The sequence below is a fragment of the Tachyglossus aculeatus genome, chromosome 9 (genome assembly GCF_015852505.1).
Source record: "Tachyglossus aculeatus isolate mTacAcu1 chromosome 9, mTacAcu1.pri, whole genome shotgun sequence".
Lineage (NCBI taxonomy): Eukaryota > Metazoa > Chordata > Mammalia > Monotremata > Tachyglossidae > Tachyglossus > Tachyglossus aculeatus.
In genome coordinates, this window is record NC_052074.1 from 33703879 (window position 1) to 33731718 (window position 27840).

A 27840-nucleotide genomic window follows, 5' to 3' on the forward strand; every position below is an offset into this window, starting at 1 on the left:
ATTCTCCGTTGTCTTCTGATGCTGTTTTTGCTTTTGCCAGAGTACTTCAAACTGAAAGTAGGTTTTGTTGTTCCCTTTCCATCTCTCTTGCTGTGTGGATAAAGGCAGAATGAATTCCTTTGCCCTGAGCGTTTTGCTAAAAAGTTTATTATCCAAGTACTTAAGTGTAGCTTCATAATCATTTATTTGAAAGTGTTTCCCCACCCCAAATAAAGTGTTTATTCTGCATAGGAAAATAGCCTGGTTTGGATTAAATTAAACAAATGTACACCAGCCTTGACTACGGGAGGGAGGGTCAAGCAGAGGCAGACCCATTCCATTCCGAGCTTGGGCAGTGGCTAGCGAGTGGAAGGCAATCTGCTGCAGGTCAAAACTCACCCATGCTGGGCAGCAACAGCATGGGAGAGAGTCAAGAGCAGAGACTCAAGTTTACTGCACGGAAGGAGAAATGGTAAACCACTTCTGGATTTTTACCAAGAAAACTCAATGGATCCACTCCAGAATGACTGCAGATGGAGGTGGGGCGTTCTGGGAGACAGGTGTCCATGGCGTCGCTATGGGTCGGACACGACTCGACGGCCTAAAGACAAGATGAGTTGAAAGGGACTGTTACTGCGGTAGTTTCTGTGTGGCATCGGGAATGAGGTGCCTGTGTTCTTTTCCCACTTCTGTCACTGACTCCCTCCATGAGAGAATTTTTCATTGACATACAAGTTTCCTTCCTGTCAGGAACTGGAAACAAACACTGCTTGAGGGCAAAGTACTAAAGTTGAAAGGTTCCCTGTGCACGAGCAGAATCTTGCCCAAAATTTGAACAGATTGTGCGGGACAGGTACTTCCCCTTTCATTGAATTACAGTCCAACCCTGTAGTGGGTAGAAATTTTAGAAAGTCTGAACACAGTTGATTTGCCTTAACTCTTCCCCACTGGCGAATTCACAACTCGACCAGATCCCGTTGAAAATGCTGTGGCCGAAGGAGAACTTTTAAAATTATAAGTTTTAGGTTTGTTTTACCGGTTTTCACACGGGTCGTCGTATTTCCAAAGTGACATTTCACAGGGAAATGAAAAGTCGAAGCCAGAATTGAAGCTCTTGAGTTTACCTGGGGGGGAAAAAATGATCTCTCCGTGACCAAACGTGCTGCCATTTTAGAGAAAATTTGATTCCTAGCAATTTCTGGAAATGAGAAAATTAGAACAAATCATCTGTTAGCATTCAGTTTGATGTCCGGCATATCGATGGTAGAAGTGAATTTGTTAAAAAGGTTGGAAGTTTATAAAAACAGAAACCCTAATCCAAGTTATTACAGGATTGGCAAAGGGTCACTTCACAAATCCATTCTGCTTAATGGTCGATGTGATCATGATTTGAAAGCCAATCTTAACACCTGCCTGTGCCAGGTGCTGTGAAGTAGTAAAATTATTTCTGGATCATGCTTGCATGTTGTGTTCTGAAGGAAGTGGAAGAAGAGACATTAATATTTCAGTCATAAGTTGAATCCAGATTTAGGCATAGTTGTTCTTAAACAAATATAAACGTAGAAGATGGCCGTTTTGGCTAGCGACGCCAGCATCACGAAATTAAATGGTCAGAACTGTGTTCACTTGGGGTATCAGTGTCGTTTGTTGATTCCCTGTCATGTGCAGAGCGCTGCACTGAGTGTTCCGGGTGGTGCAATACACTGGACTGACAAGAAGTGATCCCTGCCCTCAAGGAGTTTGCAAAATTGGAGGGGGAAGCAAACATTGAAATACAGATGGATGTGTATATAATAATAATGATGGCGTTTGTTAAGCACTTACTATGTGCAAAGCACTGTTCTAAGCTTTGTGGGGGGTACAAGGTGATCAGGTTGTCCCATGTGGGACTCACAGTCTTAATCCCCATTTTACAGATGAGGGAACTGAAGCTCAGAGAAGTTAAGTGACTTGCCCAAAGTCACACAGCTGACAAGTGGCAGAGCTGGAATTAGAACCCATGACCTCTGGCTCCCAAGCCCGTGCTCTTTCCACAGAGCCAGGCTGCTTCATATATATAAGAACTGTGGGGTTGGGGTAAAAATTGGATGAGTAGGGATCCAATTTGATAGCTGATAATAATAATAATTATTATTATGGTATTGTTAAGTGCGTACTACGTGCCAAACACTGGGGTAGATACGAGGTAATCAGGTTGGACACAGCCCCGTCCCACATGGGACTCACAGTCTTAATTCCCATTTTCCAGATGAGGTGATTAAGGCACAAAGAAGTTAACTGACTTGCCCAGGGTCACACAGCAGACAAATGGCAGAGCCAGGATTAGAACCCACGACCTCTGGCCCCCAAGCCTGTGCCCTTGCCACTAGGCCATGCCGCTTCTCTCTGATGCAGAGGAGAGAATGAGTAGGAGGGGGTTGAAGTGGGAATTGGGCTGGGGAGGGCCTCTTGGAGGAGATGTGATTTTGGTAGGGCTTTAAGGATGGGGAGAGATGGGGGGTGGATGGGAAGAAAGTTCCAGGCCCAGGGGGTGGGATTTGGGCAAGGGGTCTACGGCTGGAGGGGAAGATAGAGGTGCAGTGAGTAGCTTGGTGTTGGGGGGATGAGGTATGTGTATTGGTTAAGTTGGGGTAGGATGGGGAGAGCTGACTAAATGGCAAATCAGAACTCGTCATCTTCCCACCCAAACCCTAGCTTACCGCTGGCTCTCCTAGCCTAGTAGACAGTACCACCATCCTTCCTGTCTCACAAGCCCATAACCGTGGCATTTTCCTCAACTCATCTCTCTCATTCAACCCCTACAGTCAGCGCGTCACAAGACCCTGTCATTTCTACCTTCTCTTTTCTAGAATCCACCCCTTTCTCTCCATCCAAACTGCTACCAAACTGGTCCAAGCACTCATATTCCACCTTGCCTTCTATATCAGCCTCCTTAAAGACCTCTTCTGTCCTGTCTCTCCTCTCTCCAGGCCTTACTTGGCTCTGCTATCTAGATCACTTTTCAAAAAAAGCTCAACCCATATTACCCCACTCCTCAAGAACCTCCAGTGATTGCCCATCCACCTTCACATCAAACGGAAAAGCCTTACCATCAGCTTTAAGGCACTCGAAGCGCTCTCTCCCAGCTACCTTAGTTTGCTGATCTTCCACCGTGGCCTGATCCACACTTTCCTCCTCTGTGACCAGCTTACTCTCTGTGTTAGGTTGGGTTAGGACACCACAAATGCATTCTTACATGCTGTTGATGATGTCTTGGGGGCTTCAAGGAGCTTTTGGCTTCACCCCCATTCAGGACTTTGAACGTTACCACATAGAGCCTGGGGAAAAAGGTCACAGATTTGCAGGGAACAAAATAAAATTGCTCTAAATTGCCACGTAGCTTAAAAGAAAGAAGAGGTATGTTTGTTGTGCAGATACTTTAAGAGGAAGCAGCATGGCCTAGTGGATAGAGCACGTCCCTGGGAGACAGAAGGTCCCGAGATCTAATCCTGGCTCCACCACTTGTGTGTTGTGTGAACTTGGGAAAGTCATTTTGCCGCTCTGTGCCTCAGTTACCTCATCTGTAAAATGTTTCGAGCTCGTCCACTCCACTGCTGGCCCTTACCTATGTCCTGAAACTCCTTTTCCCCACCTTCTAAGCTTTCCTGGGATCGCGTCTCCTCCGAGTCGCCTCCTCTAACTAGTCCGTCATTTCCCCTATGCGCCCTCCCTTCTGTGTGGATAAAGTCTTTTGTTATAGTCACATCAGCCCCACAGCACCTACCTACATAGCCTTATAGTCCAGTAGGGAAAGCAGCAATTCATAGTAGTTAGAGTAAGGGCATGGGAGTGAGACGGTCATGAGTTCTAATCCCAGCTCCATCATTTGTCTGTTGTGTGGCCTTGGTCACTTTCACTTCTCTGGGCGCCTCAGTTACCTCATCTGTAAAATGTTTCGAGCTCGTCCACTCCACTGCTGGCCCTTACCTATGTCCTGAAACTCCTTTTCCCCACCTTCTAAGCTTTCCTGGGATCGCGTCTCCTCCGAGTCGCCTCCTCTAACTAGTCCGTCATTTCCCCTATGCGCCCTCCCTTCTGTGTGGATAAAGTCTTTTGTTATATTCACATCAGCCCCACAGCACCTACATACACAGCCTTATAGTCCAGTAGGGAAAGCAGCAATTCATAGTAGTTAGAGTAAGGGCATGGGAGTGAGACGGTCATGAGTTCTAATCCCAGCTCCATCACTTGTCTGCTGTGTGGCCTTGGTCACTTTCACTTCTCTGGGCGCCTCAGTTACCTCATCTGTTAAATGGGGATTGAGAATGTGAGCTCCATGAGGGACAGGGACTGGGTCGAACCCGATTTACTTGTATCCACCCCAGCGCTTAGTAGAGTGCCTGGCACATAGTAAGAGCTTAACAAAAACAACAGTTATTATTATTATTACTATGTCCCATATCTGTAATTTCTTTTAATGTCTATCTCCCTCTGTAGACTGTAAGTTCCTAGTAGGCAAGGAGTTCATCTACCAACTCTCTTGTATTGTACTTTCCCAAGTGCTTAGTACAGAGCTCTGCATGCAGTAAATGTTCAGTAAATACCCCTGATTAATCAATGTTAGAGAATTATTTAGACCATCAGTTGTTATGTTTTATCTAAGCTTTTAAGGAGAAAATGAATGAATGATGGGAATGGACAGAACTTCTACAATCAATACCGAAAACTGTTTTGTGATCAACTGTATAATAGAGTGATCTTTGCCGTTAAATCACGGCTATCATTTTGAGGATTTCAGTAAGATCGGCCAATCACTGAGTTGTATTTATTGAGTCCTTACTTCATGCAAAGCACTGTACTAAGCACTTGGGAGAGTACAGTGTAAAAGAATTGGTAGAATATTCCCTGCCCACGACGAGCGTACAGTCTAGAGAAAATATTTAAGGGATGTACAAGTTTTTATTGTTGTTGTCGAGTCGTGTGCGACCCATTGCGACGCCATGGGCACATCTCTCCTGGAACGCCCCACCTCCATCTGCAATCATCTGGTAGTGTGTCCGTAGAGTTTTTTTGGTAAAAATATGGAAGCGGTTTACAATTTCTTCCTTCCGTGCAGTAAACTTGCGTCTCCACCCTCGACTCTCTCCTATGCCGCTGCTGTCTGGCACGGGTGAGTTTAGACTTGTAGCAGATTGCCATCCACTCACTAGCCACTGCCCAAGCTAGGATTGGAATGGATATGCCTCTGCATGACTTTCCCTCCCGTAGTCAAGACTGGTAGAGTACTGGAAACTCTCCAGATGTGACTCTGAGAGGCGACAAGTTTTTACAGACCGTGTTGATCTGAAAAATCAAGGTGAGTCACAAATGGAATAATGATGCCAACTACTCCACCAAAGTGAAGTTCTTCACTTATTCCTCACACTAGTTGCTTTTGGTTCTCTCACTAGAATTAACACCAACTCCTTTTTCTAAATGAAACTGGAAATAAAGAGACAGGGAGTTTATCATGGCTTTTTTTTTTTACAATGAAAATGAGGAAGCGTGCTGCAATTTAATATTAACAGATGGTGAGTCAACATTATCGCAGTCCACTTGCCAAAATAAGGAAACCTGAAATGGAAGAGCAAATAGCTACAGTAATATAGATTGATTTAGCCTTATATAGTAAGTCCTCAACTAGAGTTGCTTCTGACTCTTCCAGCATTTAGAAATTTACAGCATTTCAGCTTTTCAACACACGGGCTTTGACTTACATCCTTAGCCACCTACCTCTGGAAGTGGGGTTGGAGCAAAGCCCCCAGGAACTCCAGGGGACATGTTTTAAAAACCACTATGGGAAGAAGTGCTTATTATATGTGGAGCACTGTACTAAGCACTTGAGAGAATACCGTATAACAGAGTACAGAAGCAACAAAGCCTAGTGGAAAAAGAACGGGCCTAGGAGTCAGAAGGGCCTGGGTTCTAATTCCTTCTACTCCACTTAATAATAAGCATTATTATTGTGGTATTTGTTAAGCACCTACTATGTGCCAGACACTGTACTAAACACTGGGGTGGATGCAAGCAAATCGGGCTGGACACAGCCCCTTGTCCCAGGTGGGGCTCCCCGTTTTACAGATGAGGTAACTAAGGCCCAGAGAAGTTCAGTGACTTGCCCAGGGTCACACAGCAGATAAGTGGTGGAGCCGGATTAGAGCCCATGACCTTGTGACTCCTAGCACGTGCTCTATCCACTAGGCCATGCTCCTTCCCAAGCGCTTAGTACAGTGCTCTGCACACAGTAAGCGCTCAATAAATGCGATTGAATGAATGAATGAATGCTACACTTGTCTGAGGTGGGACCTTGGGCAAGTCGCCTAACCTCTTTGTACCTCAATTACCTCATCTGTAAAATGGGGATTAAGACTGTGAGCTCCATATGGGACATGGACGGGTCTACCCTGAACCTACCCCAGAATGTAGTACAATGCCTGGCACATAGTAAGCGCTTAACAAATACCATTTAAAAAAACAGAGTTGGAAGACAAGTTCCCTACCCGCAGGGAGCTCACAGTCTAGACAGGGAGACAGGCATTCAAATAAATTCTGGCTCTGTACATAAATGCTGTGAGGCTGAGGGTGGAAGGGGAGGGAGACTTTACAGGGAACTGTGGAGGGGTGGAGTGGGAGATGGCAGTGGGCAGGGGGGTAAGAGGATATCCGCCACGCTTAGTACAGTGCTAAGCGCGTAGTACAGTGCTCTACACACAGTAAGTGCTCAATAAATACGATTGATTGATTGAGGGTTGACACATTTTATTTCCAGTTAAGTTAAAGTCTGGTAACCTATCATGTACCTTCTCTGGCCCTATGTAAATACATCAGTGTAGCTGTATTCCTCATCTGTAATTGCTGAGGACACAATTCTGGCTCGTCGTGGTAAAATTAGGGTTTCTGGCGGTGGTTCACAACCAAACCATTTATAGCAATGTTTGGATATGTAAGTGTGTAAGTTGTTCTGAATATATATTATCATTATATTAGTGTTATATTATTAAGAGAAGCAGCGTGGCTCAGTGGAAAGAGCCTGGGCTTGGGAGTCAGAGGTCGCGGGTTCTAATCCCAGCTCCGCCGCTTGTCAGCTGTGTGACTTTGGGCAAGTCACTAACTCCTCTGTGCCTCAGTTACCTCATCTGTCAAATGGGGATTAAGACTGTGAGCCCCACGTGGGACTATCTGATCATTTTGTATACCCCCCGGTGCTTAGAACAGTGCTTCGTCTACTTGTATGTCCTCCCATCACATAAAACTTAACGTGTCTAAAGCAGAACTCCTTATCTTCCCACCCAAACCCTGTCCGCCCCCCGGCTTTCCCATCACCATTTTACCACCAGTCCTTCCTGTCTCGTACTTTGGCGTTATCCTTGACTCCTTGCTCTTTCAACCTACGTATTCATTCATTCAATCGTATATATTGAGCGCTTACTGTGTGCAGAGCACTGTGCTAAGCACTTGGGAAGTACAAGTTGGCAACATATTGGTCCCTACCCAACAACGGGCTCACAGTCTAGAAGGGGGAGACAGGCAACAAAACAAAACATGTGGACAGGTGTCAAATCATCAGAATAAATAGAAGTAAAGCTAGATGCACATCATTAACAAAATAAATAGAATAGAAAATTTGTACAAGTAAAATAAATAGAGTAATAAATCTGTACAATCCATCACCGAATCTTGTCGGTTTGACCTTCGCAACATTGCTAAAGTCCTCCCTTTCCTTCCCATCCGAATGTTACCGCATTAATCCACTTATCCTGCCCCGCCTTGATTACTGCATCCTGACCTCCCACACTCCTGTCCCTCCCCACTCCAGTCCATACTTCATTCTGCTGCCCAGGTCATTTTTGTACAAAAACGTTCATTTCCCCACTCCTCAAGGACCCGCAGTGATCGCCCATCCACCTCCACGTCGAAACAGAAACTCGTCACCATTAACTTTCAGCCAATCACCTTGCCCCCTCCTTCCTCTCCTCGCTACTCTCCTACTACAACCCAAATGTCACACTTTGCTCCTCTGATGCTAACCTTCTCACCGTATCTCCATCTCATCTATCTTGCCACTGCCCTCTCTCCCACATCCTGCTTCAGGGCTGGAATGCTCTCCTTCCTCATAATTATTATTATTATCCCCACCATAACAACATTTTGACTTTAGACATCGTTTTAAGGAATTCAGTGTGTCGTAAGTCCAAGGACTGTGAGCCCGTTGTTGGGTAGGGACCGTCTCTATATGTTGTCAACTTGTACTTCCCAAGTGCTTAGTACAGTGCTCTGCACACAGTAAGTGCTCAATAAATATGATTAAATGAATGAAAGGACCACCTGCATTTCAAAATGTGAAAATGCAAAATATCAAGAATGGAGAAAAGCGAAGGCTCTCCAATGACAAAAATTTCACAATCGTAAGCAATGCTTGATTCATTTAATTTGATCCTCCAAAAACAATGTTAAATCTTGGTTTAGCCAACAGCAGTTCAGTGCCGACATATGTGCTCAGTTTCCTCTCTCATCCACAATGAGGACCGCCTGGGCAACCAATCTTGATTTCCCTCATCTGAGTTCGTCTGATTGAAATAATTTAATCCCAGAAAAAAAGTGGTGAGATTTTCAACTTACTCCAAAATAGACATAGTTAATGGCCATCACCTTTTCCTTCTCTGTACCCAGCCAGAAAAAATTTGAAAAATTTGTTCATAAATCGACCAAAATTGGATGAACTGTGTACAAAATGATACCCATTTTTTTCCTGTTTACCCAGGAAAAGTGAAATCATTCCTTTTGTGTGGCCTAGTGCCCTGGGAGTCAGAGGACCTGGGTTCTAATATTGACTCCACCACTTAACCTGCTGTGTGAACTTGGGCAAGTCACTTCACTTTTCTGTGCCTTGGTTTCCTCAACTGTGAAATGGGGATTTATATACCTGTTCTCCCTTCCCCCTTAGACTGTGAGCCCCAGATGGGATAGAAACTCTCTACTGATTGTATTATGTCTACCCCGAGAACTTTCTACAGTGGTTGACATATACTAAGTGCTTAACAAATACCACTAGTAGGAGTAGGAGTAGTTGACTGCTGCTCAATGTTAGGCTTCAGATATATTCTGAAATACTTAACAATTAGTTTATATTAAAAGAAATGATTAACTTAGCTTTAAAGAAATGATTATTTTTTTCACTCTGTGGCCAACCACTATCCAGGAAAGCTTCTAAATAGATTATGTTAGAATATTGCAGAATCTAAGCCGAATAAATTAGATTTATGTCTGTAGACAAGTAGAAATCACTTCTTTTTGGATATACCCAAGTAACTCTGCCCCATTTCTTCAGTCAATCAATACTATTTATTGAGTACTTATTATGTGAAGAGCACTGTACTAAGTGCTGGGGGGGTACAGTACACCAAACCTAGCAGATATGTTGTCTACCCACATGGTTTAGGGAAGCAACGTGGTCTACTGGATAGAGCACAGGCCTAGGCATCAAAGGACCTGGGTTCTAATCCCATCTCTGCCAGTTGCCCACTGCGTGACCTTGAGCAAGTTACTTAACTTCTCTGTGCCTCAGGTACCTCAGCTGGAAAATGGGATTTAAGACTGTGATCTCCAGGTGGGACATGGACTGTGTCCAACCCGATTATCTTGTATCTACCCCAGTGCTTATTACAGTGTTTAGCACGTAATAATGAAATAATGAAATAATGAAATAATGAGCTTCCAGTCTAGAAACTTCCTAGGCTTCCTAGGGATAGCCTAGTCCTCCCTGTTCTGCAGCCTTTTCCTGGTCCCTCTTCTCTACCCTGTCTCCCCAGTCTCCCTGAATTCCCCTCTATTTAAAACAGTATTTTTATAAATATAAATCTATTTTTATTCTTCCAACGAGGTGGAGCCTGCTATTGCTGATGCTGCCTCAGCCCCTTTCATCCCAGGGTAGTCATCATCCTCCAAAGACACAAAGTTGGGGTCCCCGAATCGGGGGGAGAACAGTTGGCAGAAGAGGAGGGATAGGGGCTCAGAAAATCATCCTCCCCTTTTCCCGAGCCTCCACAAACAAGCTCTTCATGGAACAGATCTAACTGTAAGCAAGGCGTGGGCAGGGGATGTGCCTGTTTATTGCTATATTGTATTCTCCAAAGCGCTGAGTACAGTGCTCTGCACACAGTAAGTGCTCAATAAATGTAGTTGACTTGACTGACTGAGCTGATGGGGGTCTGGTCTTGGCTAAAAAAATCTACGTGATGAGCCCTCCCTTACTGCTAGGTGATTAACAGGGGTTGCCACTGGTGGTCTGTCCACTTCTGCTGTTGCTTATATTTTTCTTCCATCGTTCAATGGATACCAAAACATTTTCATAATTAGACGAAAGCCTTAATTGGGCCACCTATTTTTGCTTCCTCTATAGATTGACTCAGTGCTAGTCTTCTTCAGGTCCAGGCCCTCATTTAAAAAAAAAAAAGGTATTGAAGATGGACCAATTCTTCATCCAGATTTCTGACACCCTGATAAATGCTTTCCCTCTTCCCTCTCTCCTTGCTTATGCAGCCAAGGAAATAGGATTATGCCAAAGTAATTAGTCCCAAACTGACTTTCCAGATCCAGGATTCTCTTATGTCCAGAGATATCGATTTCTTCTACCTTGTTACTTCCTCATGGCAGGAACTTTCACTCTCATATCCAGTTGGAAGGAACTCTCTTTTGGCAGCCCGGAGATTCAAAAGCCAGTTCTTTTTGGAATTGGAGTATTTGTACAACTGTTGGGCAGTTTCTTTGAGTCCAGAAAACATTGAACTTCCAAAGCAAGTACCTCACAGAAGGTTTTTCCATGATTCATTCTTCAAGTTGGGTTTCTCCGTGGCATTTGCAGTCGGGAGTTATTTAGCTGTTGATTTGGGGCTCCACGTTTCGACATCGCAGCCTCTGAGAGCTTCCTACGTTGGAGAAAATCTGGCTCTAACGCCTTCCCTGTTTTCAGATTTTTCTCAGACAATGTCCAGATTCTGTCTCGTGTCGACAGCCAGTTCTTTTGGTCCGCCTATTCCGCCCCTGGCTATGTTTCTGAAGTTTTCTTCTCTTCGGTCAGAGTGGCATTATTTTCTTACCGGTTCCTCTAGAGGAGCAGTGGTGAGAAAGAAATGCCAAAAGGAGTGGAGTGGTAGCCATTCTTCAAAGAACTTCTAATACGGTTTGGTTTGTAAGTATTGTCTGAGGCATCCGCATTCCTTGTCTTACTTAATCTTGATCCGTCCTTGTGTCCTCACCCAGCAGACAAATGGCCTAGAAATTACTCTGGGCCTCAGAAACTTTGTCAAATGCTGTGCTCATTCCAGCTTATGAATGCTTTCGGGAAATTACGCTCCTCATTTACTGGGAGGACTCAAGGTGGGCCCAAAAAAATCAGGAACCGCCCTGATCCGTGGGCTCGTAAAAGAGTAATGGCGGTTTCATTGGCAAATATTAGTGTAGGGTTTATGAAGGACTCTTCAGAACTTCATAAAAGGCAGGGCTGCATTATTTTGCTAAAAATTTCAAGGAGTAGATCTGCATTTCCAAAGGGCCCCGAGAAGCGCATGGATAAAAATTGTGGTATTTATTAAGTGCTTACTAAGTGCCAAGCACTACAGTAAGCTCTGAAGAAGATACAAGATAATCTGGTCAGACACTGTCCCCATCACACCTGGGGTTCATAGTCTGAATAGGAGGGTGAACAGGTATTTAATTCCCAATTTACAGATGAGGAAACTGAGGCTCAGGTCACAAAGTAGGCAAATAGCGGAGCCAGGGTCCAACACAAGACTTCGGACTCTAAGGGCTGGGCTCCATCCACTAGGCCACACCGCTTCTCAGTTTAAGGTTTCCAAAAATAGCCGTGAATATTAAGTAGTCATCTTTAATCAAGATTAATTCCGAACCGAAGGACAGAGGTGCTGTTTGTTTCTAAATTATTTCCCTTGGTCCTTCTGTTTCCAGCCCCAGGTTGTATGTGGAAGGAAATGGATATAGTCTTACTCGAAAGTTGATCTTCTCAAAGAAACATAGCTATTAATCCTCAGCCCACTCCTGGGGAGCTCTTTGATTATATCGTCCCCGTTCGTACGATAAGATTATATTCCTCTGGGAAACTTGGGTACTTGGGTATTTTGGGTTAGTGCTAAGTGCTTAGTACAGTGCTCTGCACACAGTAAGCGCTTAATGAATACGATTGATGATGAAGGGTGTTATTTAAGTGTCCCAATTAATTTATCTCCTTCTATTTTTCTTGTATAATGGGGAAGGATTCCACAATATTTCAAAGCCAGTTCTGTAATTGCGCTCTATCCCTAGCACCGTGCCAGCTGGACTCCAGCGCCTCCTCATCGAAAAGCAGCTCTAGACACCTTGACAGTTAGGTTGGGTTACGACACCACAGATGCATTTTTACATGCTGTTGATGATGTCCTGGGGGCTTGAAGGAGCTTTTGGCTTCACCCCCATTCGGGACTTGAGTGTTACCACATAGAGCCTGAGGAAAAAGGTCACAGATTTGCAGGGAACAAAATAAAATTGCTCTAAATTGCCACGTAGCTTAAAGGAAAGAAGAAGTACTTTTGTTGTGCAAATACTCTAAGAGGAAGCAGCATGGCCCAGTGGATAGAGCACGTCCCTGGGAGACAGAAGGTCCTGAGATCTAATCCTGGCTCCACTATTTGTCCTCTGTGTGGACCTGGGTAAGTCACTTTGCCTCTCTGTGCCTTGGTTACCTCATCTGTAAAATGGGAACCCTATGTGAGACAGGGACTGTCCAACCCAATTAGCTTGTATCTACCCCAACACTTAGTACAGTGCCTAGCACATAGTAAGCCCTTAACAAAAACCACAATTATTATTATTATTAGTAGTAGTAGTAGTAGTAGTAGTTGTAGTAGTAGTATCATTACTATTATTATTACAGAATAAGCGCTCAGTAAATACCAGTGATTGATTCATTCATTCGTTTCTCAGCAAAGTTTTTTTTTTGTATTTGTGTTTCCGCAGCCAGAAAATAATTCAGATCAAAGAGAAGGGCATATAGGAGGATTGCACCCCTGACCAGATATTAACTTTGAAGCATCGCGGTGTTTTTAATATATTTTTATTTCAGATTGAGTCATTTGTTGCTGAAAAAAGTTACATCGATGGGTGTAGTTTGGGCTTGAGAGCTTAATAATCAAATCATAACCTTGGGTTTGGGTCTTTGGGGTTCTTCAGCAAAAAAAAAATCTGGCTTGGGCTTCATTGACTGAAAGGCATCCCTTTGGCTAAGATCACGAGGAGCTAGCTGCAAGGTGGTGAAAGACAAATTTCCAGATTTCCTACCAATCCTTTTTTTCATCTGAGTCCCTTCCATTGAGCCATTCTGGGTGGTGTTGCCGTAGCTACAGAGGAAGACCATGCATTGTTCTCTTTGGAATTTTTTGTTGGGTTGTGGCGTCACAGAGCATCCCACGTCAGCCCTTGTTCTCCGGGAGCTTAACACCACGCTATCTCGACCGGTTGGGTTCTGTTTTCTGATACATTGGCTGTATTTCCATCACAAATTTGAAGCAGAGGAAGCAATGGTGGAGGTTCTCTTCTCTTAAATGCTAAGTACGGTGCACTGGACACAGTAAGCATTCAGTAAATACCACTGGTTGACTGATTCAGTAGCACCTTCTTTCTAGTTCAAGGGCAGAACCAAATTCCTGGAGGTTTAGGGTTCCTCAGTGAGGCAAACCCTGAGTTGGGTCTCTGTGAGAGAAGCAGCATTGACTAGTAGAAAGTGCACATTGATTAGTATTAAGAGAGCAGGATGGAGAATCAACAGACCTGAGTTTCCGTTCTGGCTCTGCCACTTGCTTGCCAGATGATCTTGGCCAAGTTACATAATAATAATAATGACATTTATTAAGCGCTTACTATGTGCAAAGCACTGTTCTAAGCTCTGGGGAGGTTACAAGGTGATCAAGTTGTCCCACGTGTCAGATTCCTCATCTATAAAGTGGTGTTAAATTCCTGCTCTTCCTCCCCCCTTACTTAGATTGTGAGCCCCATGTGGGAACAGAAACTGTGTGTGATCTGATTGCTTTGTCTCTACCCCAGTGCTTAGCACAGTGCTTGGTACAGAGTTAAGCAATTAACAAATACCACAGCTTATTAATTGTTGTTATTATTATTATCATTATTACTATGTGCCCCTCATTCATTTCAGTGATGTATGTCAGGTTGACAGGACATCTCCAGGCCTTTGCAGGGCCAACACAGAGTTGATAAACAATTGATCTTCCGATTTCCAAAATAAATTGATAAAAATTATCTACAAATAAGAAAAGGTAACTCAGAAAAATGGAGTATTTGCCAAAGTTCATACACACATGCATTCAGTAAGCACTAGGGTAGGTAGGAGATAATGAGGTCGGACAGAGCCCTTGTCTCATACAGTTCTCTTTCAGAATATGAATCCTACAGGAAAAAGGAACCAAAGAATGTTGCTTACCACACACTCTCTGAATCACAGTGGATTCAGTCATATTTATTGAGAGCTTACTATGTGCAGGACACTGTACTAAGTGCTTGGGAGAGCCCAATACAACAAAATGAGCAGACACGTTCCCTGCCCATAACAAGCTAACAGTCTAGAGGGGGAGGCTGACATTAATATGAATAGTTCAATAACATAACATATAATTTAAAGATATGAACATAGGTACCGTGGGGTTGGGAATGGTGGGAGTATCAGCTGTCCAGGAAGGCGGAGAGAAAGTTTTTAGGGTGTAGACAAGCATGATCTGAAGTAATATGGTTCAGCAAGAGACTACTGGGAGAAGGCTAACTGCAATCAGGCCAACTTTGTGGGCAGCAGTTGAGGGTAGGGTTGGTCTCCTTGGGGATAATTTTCAGGAATATCAGAAGGCCCAAGAGCCCGGCGCTTTAAGTGGCAAATGCATCGCCCTAATGAAAGGCCATTTTTCACGTGGCCTCAGTGTAAAATGGGTTGTTGTTAAAAATAGGTCTTTTCAACAGTATATCCACACCCTCCAACACCAACACACACACGGGTCCAAAGAGTGGTCTTCCAAGACGATAAGTGGCTCAAATTTTGTCTTCTGGGCCTTCTCATTTGGGGGTCCCCCTCTACACTGTAAGCTCACTGTGGGTGGGGGACATGTCTCAACTCTTGTAGTGTTGTAGTGTTGTAATGCTCTCCCTAGCATTTAGTACAGTGCTCTGTACACAGTAAACGCTCAGTAAGTACCATCGATGGTGACTGATGATGATTCATCCAAGTGTCCCCACAGCATACAGGGGCCTGCAACAGTTTGAAACTTTTGGGAGTGACCTTTAAGACAATTTCCCAGGGTCCTTACGATGCTTCAGAGGAGCATAATGGCTTAGTGGAAAGAGCACGGGCTTGGGAATCCGAGGTTGTGGGTTCTAATTCTGGCGCCACCACTTGTCAGCTGTGTGACTTTGGGCATGTTACTTCTCTGTGCCTCAGTTAACTCATCTGTAAGTGTCCCCAAAGCATACAGGGGCCTGCAACGGTTTGAAACTTTTGGGAGTGACCTTTAAGACAATTTCCCAGGGTCCTTACGATGCTTCAGAGAAGCATAATGGCTTAGAGGAAAGAGCACGGGCTTGGGAATCTGAGGTTGTGGGTTCTAATTCTGGCGCCACCACTTGTCAGCTGTGTGACTTTGGGCATGTTACTTAACCTCTCTGTGCCTCAGTTAACTCATCTGTAAGTGTCCCCAAAGCATACAGGGGCCTGCAACAGTTTGAAACTTTTGGGAGTGACCTTTAAGACAATTTCCCAGGGTCCTTACGATGCTTCAGAGGAGCTTAGTGGAAAGAGCACGGGCTTGGGAATCAGAGGTGGTGGGTTCTAATTCTGGCTCCACCACTTGTCAGCTGTGTGACTTTGGGCATGTTACTTAACTTCTCTGTGCCTCAGTTAACTCATCTGTAAAATGGAGATTAAGATTGTGAGGCCCACATGGGACAACCTAATTACCTGAGGTTAACAAATACCATCATTAGTTCCGAGACAGGCCTCACTGGTGTTGCCCAGAGTTCCCCTCAGGGTCCTGTTCTAGGCCAGTGCAACATCCCGGAGGCTGGCATTGACTGCAGGGTGACAGCCTGGCTTTTCCAGATCACAGCCCAGCGGCAGGCCCGTAACCAGGTTACGGAGAATTGCATCACTCAAGAGTCTCGGAGCTCTTTGGGGATGTTTATCAGAGTGCCCGGGGGGCAAAGAAACCCCCGTGCACGGAAAGGTGAATTGCGACTAGGATTGTAAACTTGGAGTCACATCATCCTAAACTCCCTTAAGAGGGAAATCCCAAACTGGTGTGACCAACTTTGGCCCAATCTTATTGAAACAGCTGGTGTGAGCTACAGGTCGGTCTTCCAACCCAGCCTCGGTGTCAGCTCGTGGTAGTTTTGTAATTATTCCCAAAGAGAGCCCAAGGGGTCTACGACCTGCTGAGGTAAAGCGCTGGTTAAGTGGATACTACAAAGCCCCGGCCTCCCCCCAACCCAGCCCCATAGCAGGGGTGAATTACATGCCTGTAGTTTGGAGGGAACATTTCCAAGTCCTCTTTCTTGAATAGGTGTAAAGTGCTTTGGGGAGCCAAGAACACCTCTTTTCTTGGCTGCCTCCACATCCTTTTTGGACTCCACACCCCTGAGGTGCAGAGTTGAAACGAAGGAAAGTTGCAGAGAGTGGTCTGGGGGTTTTGGCACACAAAGCATTTTAACATGCAAATGTCCTGCTCACAGGAGCATAGAAAGTGCACCTTCGGCAAACAAAACAAGATCGACTTTCCTTCTCGTTACTGCAGCTCGAATGGTTTCATTTCAATCGTGTTTCAGACGGTGACTATCGAAAACAAGCCACATGGTTTAAAGTGTGGGCTCCGCTTCCCTAGTCCAGGGGTGGCTGATCCACAATCTCTGGGGCACAGGCGGTAGAGACGTAGTGACTTCCTTTCCCTTCATCTTTCCTTCCTTTCCCCTACCCTTCTATATCCCCCCCACCCCTTTTATCGCATGGCATTTGTTAAGCATTTACTACGTGTCAGTTACTGTTTCTAAACACTGGGGTAGATACAAGTTAATCAGGTCGGACGCAGTCCCTGTCCCACACGGGCTCGTGGTCTAAGCAGGAGGGAGAACGGTTATCGAATCCCCATTTTTCAGTTGAGGCACAGAGCAGTGAAGCGATTTGCCCAGGGTAACCCAGCAGATGAGCGGCAGAGCCGACCTTAGAACTCGGGTCCTCTGACTCCTGAGCCCGTGCTTCTTAACCCCTTCACCTTCCCAGTTCGGCTTGGAAGTCCGTCCCTCCTCCACCCTGCCCCTGGTTCGGCCTCCAGGGGCCCTTGCAGAGAGTGTCGAGTTGGGGCTGCATGGGCCAGAGGTGGTAGCCAACACTTCCCACAAATGGGGAATTGATATAATAACAATAATAATAATAATAATGGTAGTTGTTAAGCGCTTACTATGTGCCAAGCACTGTTCTAAGCGCTGGGGTAGACGCACAGTAATCTGGTTGTCCCACGTGGGGCTCACTGTCTTAATCTCCATTTTACAGATGAACAGAGAAGTTAAGTGACTTGCCCAAAGTCACACAGCTGGCAAGTGGTGGAACTGGGATTAGAACCCCCAACTTCTGACTCCCAAGCTCGGGCTCTTTCCACCAAGCCATGATATGTCCATGGTTGGCCTGGGATTCTGCCCAAATGGACTGTCACAGGTCCTAGATTCTTCAGTTCGCTATTGCCACAGCTGAAAAAGTCTCCAAGGGCATCATGAGGGGAGTCTTCCAGCCTGAATAACAGTAATAATTATAATATTGGTTAAGCGCTTACTATGTGCCAGGCACTGTAATAAGCACTGGGGTGGATACAAGGAGGTCGGGTTGGACACAATCCCTGTCCCAGGTGGGGCTCACAGCCTTGATCCCCATTTTACAGATGAAGTAACGGAGGCACAGAGAAGTGAAGTGACTTGCCCAAGGTTACATAGCAAACAAATGACTCCCCTGTGCTCTATCCACTGTGCCACCCTGCTTCTCTTGTTTGGAGGTGAAATGTGATCTCTCCAAGCGGAACAAAGTGGGGGCTGTGCCCATACCCCAGCAGGAATGTGGGGAGGTGTTAAATGTTTTTAATTTATCGGTCGGGCCTTGTCTCTTATACCGCTTTTGTCCCTCAGTGTTTGTTCCTAGAAGAATCTCTCAGAACTCCGTGAGTATCAATGCCTAGTGGTAGTGTCTATATTAGAGTGGAGCATCTTTCTTTGGACCTTATAGAGAAAGTGCATTTTGGGGTCGTGACCCTACAAATCTTGAAAATCTGTTCCTCAGGAATGCAATTTATTTCAACCTGAAACTGATCTCTTGGACCCACTAATGTTTGTTTAGCCAATTCTGGTGAGCCTGATTTATTCTTTTGTCATCAGACATTAATCCCACTGACACTGGTAGCCATGCTTTAATCCGTCAATCAATCAGTGGTATTTATTTTGTGTTTACTGTGTGCAAAGCACTGTACTAAGCACGTGGGATAGTACTACATGATAGAGTTGGTAGAGTGATCCCTGCCCCCAAGGACAAAAGTGCTGAAATTTCACTTAAGGTGGTTGTTGGGTTGATGCTGAGAAGCTGAGAAATAGGGTAATCTAGTGGATAGAATATGGGCCTGGGAGTCAGAAGGGCCTGGGTTCTAATCCTGGATCCACAACCTGCCTGCTGTGTGAGAGTCTGAGTGGGAGGAAGAAACCTGGAGTCGTCATTTCTCTAACTCTCTCCTCGACCCCCTCCAGTCTGGCTTCCGTCCCCTACATTCCACGGAAACTGCCCTCTCAAAGGTCATCAATGACCTCCTGCTTGCCAAATCCAACGGCTCCTACTCTATCTTAATCCTCCTCGACCTCTCAGCTGCCTTCGACACTGTGGACCACCCCCTTCCCCTCAACATACTATCCAACCTTGGCTTCACAGACTCCGTCCTCTCCTGGTTCTCCTCTTATCTCTCCGGCCATTCATTCTCAGGCTCTTTTGCAGGCTCCTCCTCCCCCTCCCATCCCCTTACTGTAGGGGTTCCTCAAGGGTAAGTTCTTGGTCCCCTTCTGTTCTCTATCTACACTCACTCCCTTGGTGAACTCATTCGCTCCCACAGCTTCAACTATCATCTCTACACTGATGACACCCGGATCTACATCTCTGCCCCTGCTCTCTCCCCCTCTCTCCAGGCTCGCATCTCCTCCTGCCTTCAGGACATCTCCATCTGGATGTCTGCCCACCATCTAAAACTCAACATGTCCAAGACTGAACTCCTTATCTTCCCTCCCAAACCCTGCCCTCTCCCTGACTTTCCCGTCACTGTAGACAGCACTACCATCCTTCCCGTCTCACAAGCCCGCAGACTTGGTGTCATTCTCGACTCCGCTCTCTCATTCACCCCTCACATCCAATCTGTCACCAAAACCTGCTGGTCTCACCTCCGCAACATTGCCAAGATCCACCCTTTCCTCTCCATCCAAACCGCTACCCTGCTCATTCAAGCTCTCATCCTATCCTGACTGGATTACTGCATCAGCCTCCTCTCCGATCTCCCATCCTCCTGTCTCTCCCCACTTCAATCCATACTTCACGCCGCTGCCCGATCGTCTTTGTGCAGAAACGCTGTGGGCGTGTTACTCCCCTCCTCAAAAATCTCCAGTGGCTACCAGTCAACTCCTCACCCTCGGCTTCAAGGCTCTCCATCACCTCGCCCCCTCCTACTTCACCTCCCTTCTCTCCTTCTACAGCCCAGCCTGCACTCTCCGCTCTTCTGCCGCTAATCTCCTCACCGTGCCTCGTTCTCGCCTGTCCCGCCGTCGACCTCCAGCCCACTTCATCCCCCTGGCCTGGAATGCCCTCCCTCCCCAAATCCGCCAAGCTAGCTCTCTTCCTCCCTTCAAGGCCCTACTGAGAGCTCACCTCCTCCAGGAGGCCTTCCCAGACTGAGCCCCCTCCTTCCTCTCCCCCTCCTCCCCCTCTCCATCCCCACCGTCTTACCTCCTTCCCTTCCCGACAGCACCTGTATATATGTATATATGTTTGTACATATTTATTACTCTATTTATTTATTTATTTATTTTACTTGTACATATCTATTCTATTTATTTTATTTTGTTAATATGTTTGGTTTTGTTCTCTGTCTCTCCCTTCTAGACTGTGAGCCCACTGTTGGGTAGGGACTGTCTCTATACGTTGCCAACTTGTACTTCCCAAGCGCTTAGTACAGTGCTCTGCACACAGTAAGCGCTCAATAAATACGATTGAATGAATGAATAACTCACCCCAACCCACGCTGATGAGTATATGCAATCTCATCGTGGAAAGAATAAACGTTCATGGGTTTCAGAGTCGGCAGATCCAGTACCTTAGTTCAAAGCTTTATGGCTATCCTCTCTCACTATTCTCCAAGTTTTCCCTGAAAAACGTGAGGGTGCTTTTTCTAATTTTGAAAAGCAATCCAGTTAAATGTAAACTTTTAAGTATGAATTGTTATTTTATACTTTAAGGAGAGAAAGAGAAATAAACCTCCATCAATCAATCAGTGATATTTATTGAGCCCTTACTATGTGTAGAGCACTGTACAAAACAATGATGTAACAGACACATTCCCTGCCACAACGAGCTTACGGTCTGGAGGGGGAATTATTTTATTCCTAAATTTTAGCACTCAGCAGGTGTTCACCAAATACTGTTGACTGATTGGTACAAAATCTTCATTAGCAATTCAGAACTGAAGCCCACGTCATTCTGCACTTGAGCCGTGTCCTTTCAGAGTACTAATCGGAAAGGAGGGATGGGCGGGAGGGGAGACAGTTACTATAAGGGGGCAAGTGGGGCTTTTTGGAAGATTGACTGACAGTCATCGTTTGGGCATCAGCGGAGCACTAAAGTCCAGAGACGTAAAGCTCTCCACACATGGCAGCTGGGAGGGCCAGCATCTCCATCAGGGCTACTGACAACCATTCAGAAGAACGGACAGAGGACACCCCCAAGGTAGCAGGAACCTGCTCTTCGTATCCTGGTTTCAAAGGCCAGAATGTGTGAAGGCAATGACAAGAGGAAAGTTGTTGTTGTCTTATGCTGTCGAGTCGTGTCCGACCCATAGCGATGCCATGGACACATCTCTCCCGGAACGCCCCACCTCCATCTGCAGTCATTGTGGTAGTGGATCCACAGGGTCTTCTTGGTAAAAATACGGAAGTGGTTTACCATTGCCTCCTTCCAGGCAGTAAACTTGAGTCTCCACCTTCGACTCTCTCCCGTGCTGCTGCTGCCCAGCACAGGGGAGTTTTAGCTTGTAGTAGATTGTCTTCCACTTGCTAGCCACTTCCCCAAGCTAGGAATGGAATGGGTAGGCCTCTGCTTGACTCTCCCTCTTCCAGGTGCGACTCTGAAAAGGGATGAGGAAAGTAGGGGCTCTGAATCAAATCTTAAAAGCAACGAAAAAGTCAATGTTCTTTTTAGAAGGGAACCACAACCCATTATTTTATTACAAAAGTCTCTTGACAGAAACAAGTAGAAACAATTTTTTCCTCGATTTTACCTATATACATGTAAAATACATATAATGACCGTGTGTGTGTGTGTTATCTTATATCTACCACAGCGCTAAGTATGGTTCTTGACATATACTAAGTATGATAAATAAATAAATAAATAATTTATTTATTTTACTTGTACATATTTATTCTATTTATTTTATTCTAATAATATGTTTTGTTTTGTTCTCTGTCTCCCCCTTCTAGACTGTGAGCCCACTGTTGGGTAGGGACTGTCTCTATATGTTGCCAACTTGTACTTCCCAAGCGCTTAGTACAGTGCTGTGCACAAAGTAAGTGCTCAATAAATACGATTGAATGAATGAACTAAGTACTGAAATATTATCATTATCTTTATTATTATTATTGTGGTTATTATTAGAGTACATACATAAGCGCTATGGGGAATTATGTGTAATGAAATGCTTAGAAGACATGGAAGGACTGAAGTGACAATTGACATATAAGGTGGGGAAATTAGCGATAAATTGAAGAAGGTCTCCAGGAGATGTAATTTCAGAAGGACTTTGAAGACTGAAAGACCAGTAGTCTGTTGGATATGTAGGGGGATGGTATGACCAAGAGGTTGTCAGCAGGAGAGATGAGAATGAAGCACAGTGAGCAGGTTAGCTTGGAGGGGTGATGGGTTTGAGGTGGGTGTAGTGGGAGAAGAGAGTGGATGGGTAAGAGAGTGAGAGCTGATAGAGTGACTTGAAGCCAATGATCAGAAGCTTCTGCTTGAATCAAAGAGAAATGGGTAACCGCTGAAAGTTTTGGAGAAGTGGGGAGGTGAGTGCAGAATGATGTTTTAGAAAACCATCTGAGCAGCAAAAGAAAGTACATGCTGGAGAGAGGAGAGACTGAAGGCAGAAGGATCAGTGAGGGAGGATACCTCAGTTGTCAAATCAGTATAGTGCAAGTGCCTGGACCAGCTTAGTAGCCATTTAGGTGGCGAGAAGGGTGGATCGTGGAATATCCTGGAAAAAGTACTGGCAGATTTTGGTAACACACTGAATACGGGGGTTGAAGAGAGGGAGGCTTGTAGGATAATGTCAAGATTGCAGGCTTGAATGATGTGGAGGATGGAGAGAGAATGTCATTAGAATTGTTCCTCTTGCCTTTCAATAGGGTCTGTATAAATCCCACGGAGGCTAGGTCTTCCTGTTAATATAGTCAACAAAGTCTTCTTAATCATCATCAATCGTATTTATTGAGCGCTTACTATGTGCAGAGCGCTGTACTAAGCGCTTGGGAAGTACAAATTGGAAACATATAGAGACAGTCCCTACCCAACAGTGGGCTCACAGTCTAAAAGACTGAAAGTCTTCTTAATGTAAAGAGGTGTGAGGAACCCTGTGTTTGAATATGCACAATTCCCTGCTTGTCAAGCAGGACTCTTAGGTAATTGATGGGTTTGACAAACTGACTCCTCCCCTTTCTTTCCCTCTTTATTTTTAAATGGTATTTAAGCACTTACTATGTGCCAGGCACTGTACTAGGTACTGGGGTAGATACTAGCTAATCAAGCTGAACACAGTCCATTCCCACATGGGACTCACAGTCTTAATCCTCATTTTAAAAGAGGAGATAACTGAGGCACAGAGAAGTTAAGTGATTTGCCCAAGGTCACACCTGGCACACCTGGCACACCTGGCGGCGCTGGGATTAGAACCCAGGACCTTCTGATTCCCAGGTCCATGCTGTATCCACCAGGTCACACTGTTTCTCAAGACAGCTAGCTAACAAAGCTTTTCTGGTATGTCAATCAGTGGTGTTTACCGTATACAGGGCACTGCAATAAGCGCTTGGGACAAAACAGTGAAACAGAGTTGGTAGACCTGTTCCCTGCCCACACGGAACTTACAGTCTAGAGGGAGAGATGTACATTAGTATAAATAAATAAATTATGGATTTTAAGGTCTTTTATCTAGCTCCTAAAGTAACACATTAAGTAATTAATTAACCTAGAGTGTAATGTGGACATTTTGTGACCCAAACCTAGGATGTGGTGTAGATTAGTGGAAAGAGCACGGGTCTGGGAATCAGGAGAACTGGGTTCTAATCCCAGGGCTGCCACTAGCTTGCTCACTACCCTCATTGCCTCAGTTTCCTCGACTCTAAATGGGGATTATACTACTTGTCTCTTCAGGCGTATTATGAGGATAAAATGAGGATGTAATAGTGCTGCAGAAAAATATTCAGATTAAAGGAACGAGTAGATTATAAAATCCTAGAGAGCAACACTACTTTTGTGTTGTGTCTTCCCAAGGGCTTAGTATAGGGCATTGTACACAGTAGGATCTCAGGAAATACCATTGATATTATTATTATTATCATTATTATTATGAAAATATAGAAAACCCCCAGCAAAATATACTAGTCAACAAATATGAGATGAAAAGAAATGGGCTTTGGGGAGGGTAGAGGATAAAATATACTTCTGTGGTCCACTACATTGTAAGCTCTTATGAAGACTGATCTTCTTTTCCTTTGTCATTCTCTATAGCACGTGGTGCAGTGCTCTTCCCACAATATGCACTTGATTTACTCAATCAAGTTCACTCGATTTATTTTAAAAGCATTTCTATGTTTGATTCCCCTTTTTAGAGTGTAAGCTCCTTGTGGGCAGGGACTGTGTCACTTCTTTATTCTTTACTTCCCAAGCACCTACTATAGTGCAGTGCCCCCCAAAATACCACTACCACTATTATTATTACTACTACTGTCACAACTACTACTACAGTAAAGGGCACTCAATAATATTTACATTATTGAATGATGAATCAATCAAGTGGTGTTTTCTAGAGAAGGAATCTTGAGAAATACTGCCGTTCTTCAAGAATGTTTCCTCGAAGCACCCAGTGAACACGTGTTAAATAACTCTGGCCCAGATGTGATTTTGTCGTTGAGGATTGGACTCCCCCTTTGTAGGCTACTATCCTGTTTCCAGACTTGATGAGTTCATTAAGGTACGTCGGTGAAGGCATCTTATTTTTTAGATATATATTTTCAATTCCTAGGCTAAAGCAGGTGTAAATGTACCATATAGGACGAGAGCTGTGTCCGATCTGATTAACTTGTATTCATTCATTCAGTTGTATTTATTGAGTACTTACTGTGCAAAGCACTGTACTAAGCATTTGTATCTACCCCAGTGCTTAGAAATGGTGCTTGTCTATCAGTGAGCACTTAACAAATGCCATAGTTATCATCACCCTAGATGATAACTGTAAACTGTGAGCCCACTGTTGGGTAGGGACTGTCTCTATATGTTGCCAACTTGTACTTCCCAAGCGCTTAGTACAGTGCTCTGCACACAGTAAGCACTCAATAAATACGATTGATTGATTGATTGATTGATCACCCCAGATTATAATTGTTGATATCCTTTTTGAATGAATGTGATGGGTCTTGGGAGAATAGTTTGAGTTTCCTTTGTTTTATTAATAATAATGTTGGTATTTGTTAAGCGCTTACTATGTGCCAAGCACTGTTCTAAGCGCTGGAGGGATACAAGGTAATCAAGGTTGTCCCACGTGGGATTCACAGTCTTAATCCCCATTTTACAGATGAGGGAACTGAGGCACAGAGAAGTTAAGTGATTTGCCCAAAGTCACACAGCTGAGAAGTGGCAGAGCCGGGATTAGAACCCATGACCTCCGACTCTCAAGCCCGGGCTCCTTCCACTGAGCCACGCTGCTTCCAGTGGTTATGTGGCTAAGCCTGACCAACTGCTCTCCTTCGTTCATCTGCCATCTCCCATTTCTTCCTCTTTCAGGACATCTCCAAATGGATATCCCTCCCAACACCTTTAGCTCAATATTTCCAAACCAAAAATCATCTTCCTTCCCAAATCCTCTCCTCCATCTAGCTGTTTCAATCACAGCTGACAGTACTATCATCTTCCCCTTCTTAAAGGAGCACAACCTTGGCATTTACTTGGACTCCTCCCTCTCTTTCAAACCTCACGTTCAATCTGATCCCACATCTGTCTGAATGACATCCACAGTGTTTCCAGGATCTGCCCGTTCTCCTTCATCTAAATGGCCAGCAGGCACTTGGCAAAGCCTCACTACAGGATCAGCCCCCTCACTGATCTCCCTGCGTCCAGTTTGGTGCCTCTCCTCCGGGCCATACCTACACTCTGCTGCCCAGATCATTTTTTGAAAACATTGTCTTGCGCATGTCTCCCCACTCCTCAAAAACCTTCAATGGTCACCCATTCCGCTGCACGTCAAGTAGAAATTTCTGAAAATTTGCTATAGGCATCGTCAGATCTCTCCATCCTACTTATCCACTCTCTTCTCCCACACGCCCCAGCTTGCACTCTTCATTCCTCTCACTACACTACCTTCTCATTTCTCATCTCTCCCAGCCTCCAACCCCCTTGCCCCTTCAGCTTCCCTCGTCTTCAAAACTCTCCTGACATTGCATCTCCTCCAGGAGTCCATCCCCAGTTCATTTCTAACCCGGCCAAATAGAGTCCAACTGCTTCTTTGCCACTTCTGTGCCACCTCCACATTAGTGTATTTACAGCTTCCCATAACACTTATATACCTACCTTATACAATGTGTTCCTTAAGCACTAACTCAAGATTGAATCCTCTTTTCCTCTTCTTTCCACTGGCTCTTTCCACTGAGCGACACCATTAGACAACACCGCTCCTCATCAGGCCGCCCTGCTTCTCACCTTCTTATCATCATTACGTGCCGTCGAGTCGTTTCCGATTCCTAGCGACTCCGTGGCCGTACTTTCTCCGGAACATCTCCGGAGAAAACATCTCCAGATGTTTGTACATATTTATTACTCTATTTTTTTTACTTGTACATATCTATTCTATTTATTTTATTTTGTTAGTATGTTTGGTTTTGTTCTCTGTCTCCCCGTTTTAGACTGTGAGCCCACTGTTGGGTAGGGACTGTCTCTATATGTTGCCAACTTGTACTTCCCAAGCGCTTAGTACAGTGCTCTGCACACAGTAAGCGCTCAATAAATACAATTGATTGATTGATTGATCCTTCCTCCTGTTTGTAAATTATTTTAGAGTCTGAAATTATTACTCTTCATAATAATAATGATATGGTATTTGTTAAGTGCTTACTATGCACCATACACTGTACCCAGCACTGGGATTGATATGATGGGTTAGTCAGAGTCCCTGCCCCACAAGGGGTTCAGTCTCAGGTGGGAGTAATATTTTATCCCCACTTGACAGATGAGGAAACTGAGGCACAGAGAAGTTAAGGGACTTGCCCAAGGTCACAAACCAGGCAAGTGGCAGAGCCAGGTCTTTTGAATCCCAGCCCGTGATCTTTTCATTAGGCCACACGGCTTCTTAATTGACTTCAAAAGTGACGATCCCTCTAAGGCCCTTGAGGGCAGGGATCTTGTTTACTAACTCTGTTGTTCTCTCCCAAGTGCTTAGTTCTGTGCTCTGCAAACAGTAAGTGCTCAATAAATCCCACCGATTCTCTTCCATATCCACTCTTTGGTTCAAGTTAGTGAAATCCTTAGAAAATAAATTTTAGGAAAGAGCAGAAATTGGTGTTAGGTGAATAGAGACCTTTGATCACTGCTTGAAATCTTTCTCATGTGAAATATTTGTTTCTTGATTTTTAGCTTACCTTTTACTACGGTGCCAAAGACCCCTGGTGTCCAGTCGAGTACTTTGAAGACATCAAGAAGGACTTCCCAGAAGGAGACATTCGACTCTGTGAGAAAGGATTACCTCATGCCTTTATCTTACATCATAGCCAAGAAATGGCTGACATGGTGTCAGACTGGTTAAAAGATGATCTGTTCCACTTGTAACTAGTCTGGATGGGAAAGTGCATTGAGTCAAAAGCTTATGATGTTCAGTAGGTTGTGATTGACCTGACTCTGGTATCACTATTAACAGTAGACGATGGATTTTCGTTTTTACTATTCCTCTTTATAAAGGGTAAAATAAGAATCACCTGGCTTGAAGGAATCTAATCCTTATAATATGACTTCATAGAAATGCTTTGGAGGCTTTCGACATTCATTCCATAAATTTTATAGAAACACTTTCCAATAACTTTATAGGGCCTGTTGAACTTCCAAACTCACCACTCACCACTCACCAAATTGGCGTGTTCGATGCCCCCCTTTTTCAGACAAGTCACCTGGGGCCTGGATATGTTGGGAGAGAGGGAAGTTGCAGGCCAAAACTATACTGAGAGCACGAATAATTTATATGAAAGAGCCTGGAGGAGAAAAGGCTT

At 44.7% G+C, this 27840-nt stretch overlaps 1 protein-coding gene and 1 non-coding gene across 3 annotated transcripts in view; one reads left to right on the plus strand and one right to left on the minus strand.

Moving 5' to 3' along the window:
• The window catches only part of LDAH (lipid droplet associated hydrolase), a 209495-nt gene extending 181944 nt beyond the window's left edge, over positions 1–27551 (plus strand). For both annotated transcript variants that reach the window (XM_038751343.1, XM_038751342.1), the window contains exon 7: positions 27215–27551. In XM_038751343.1, coding sequence (XP_038607271.1) covers positions 27215–27406 — 192 coding nt within the window. In that variant the 3' untranslated portion in view covers positions 27407–27551. The remainder of the gene's footprint in view (positions 1–27214) is intronic.
• On the minus strand, positions 5139–5276 carry LOC119932764. The gene has a single exon (XR_005452498.1). It is a non-coding gene; the product is annotated as a small nucleolar RNA SNORA7 (small nucleolar RNA).
• Positions 27552–27840: the final 289 nt, after the last annotated feature.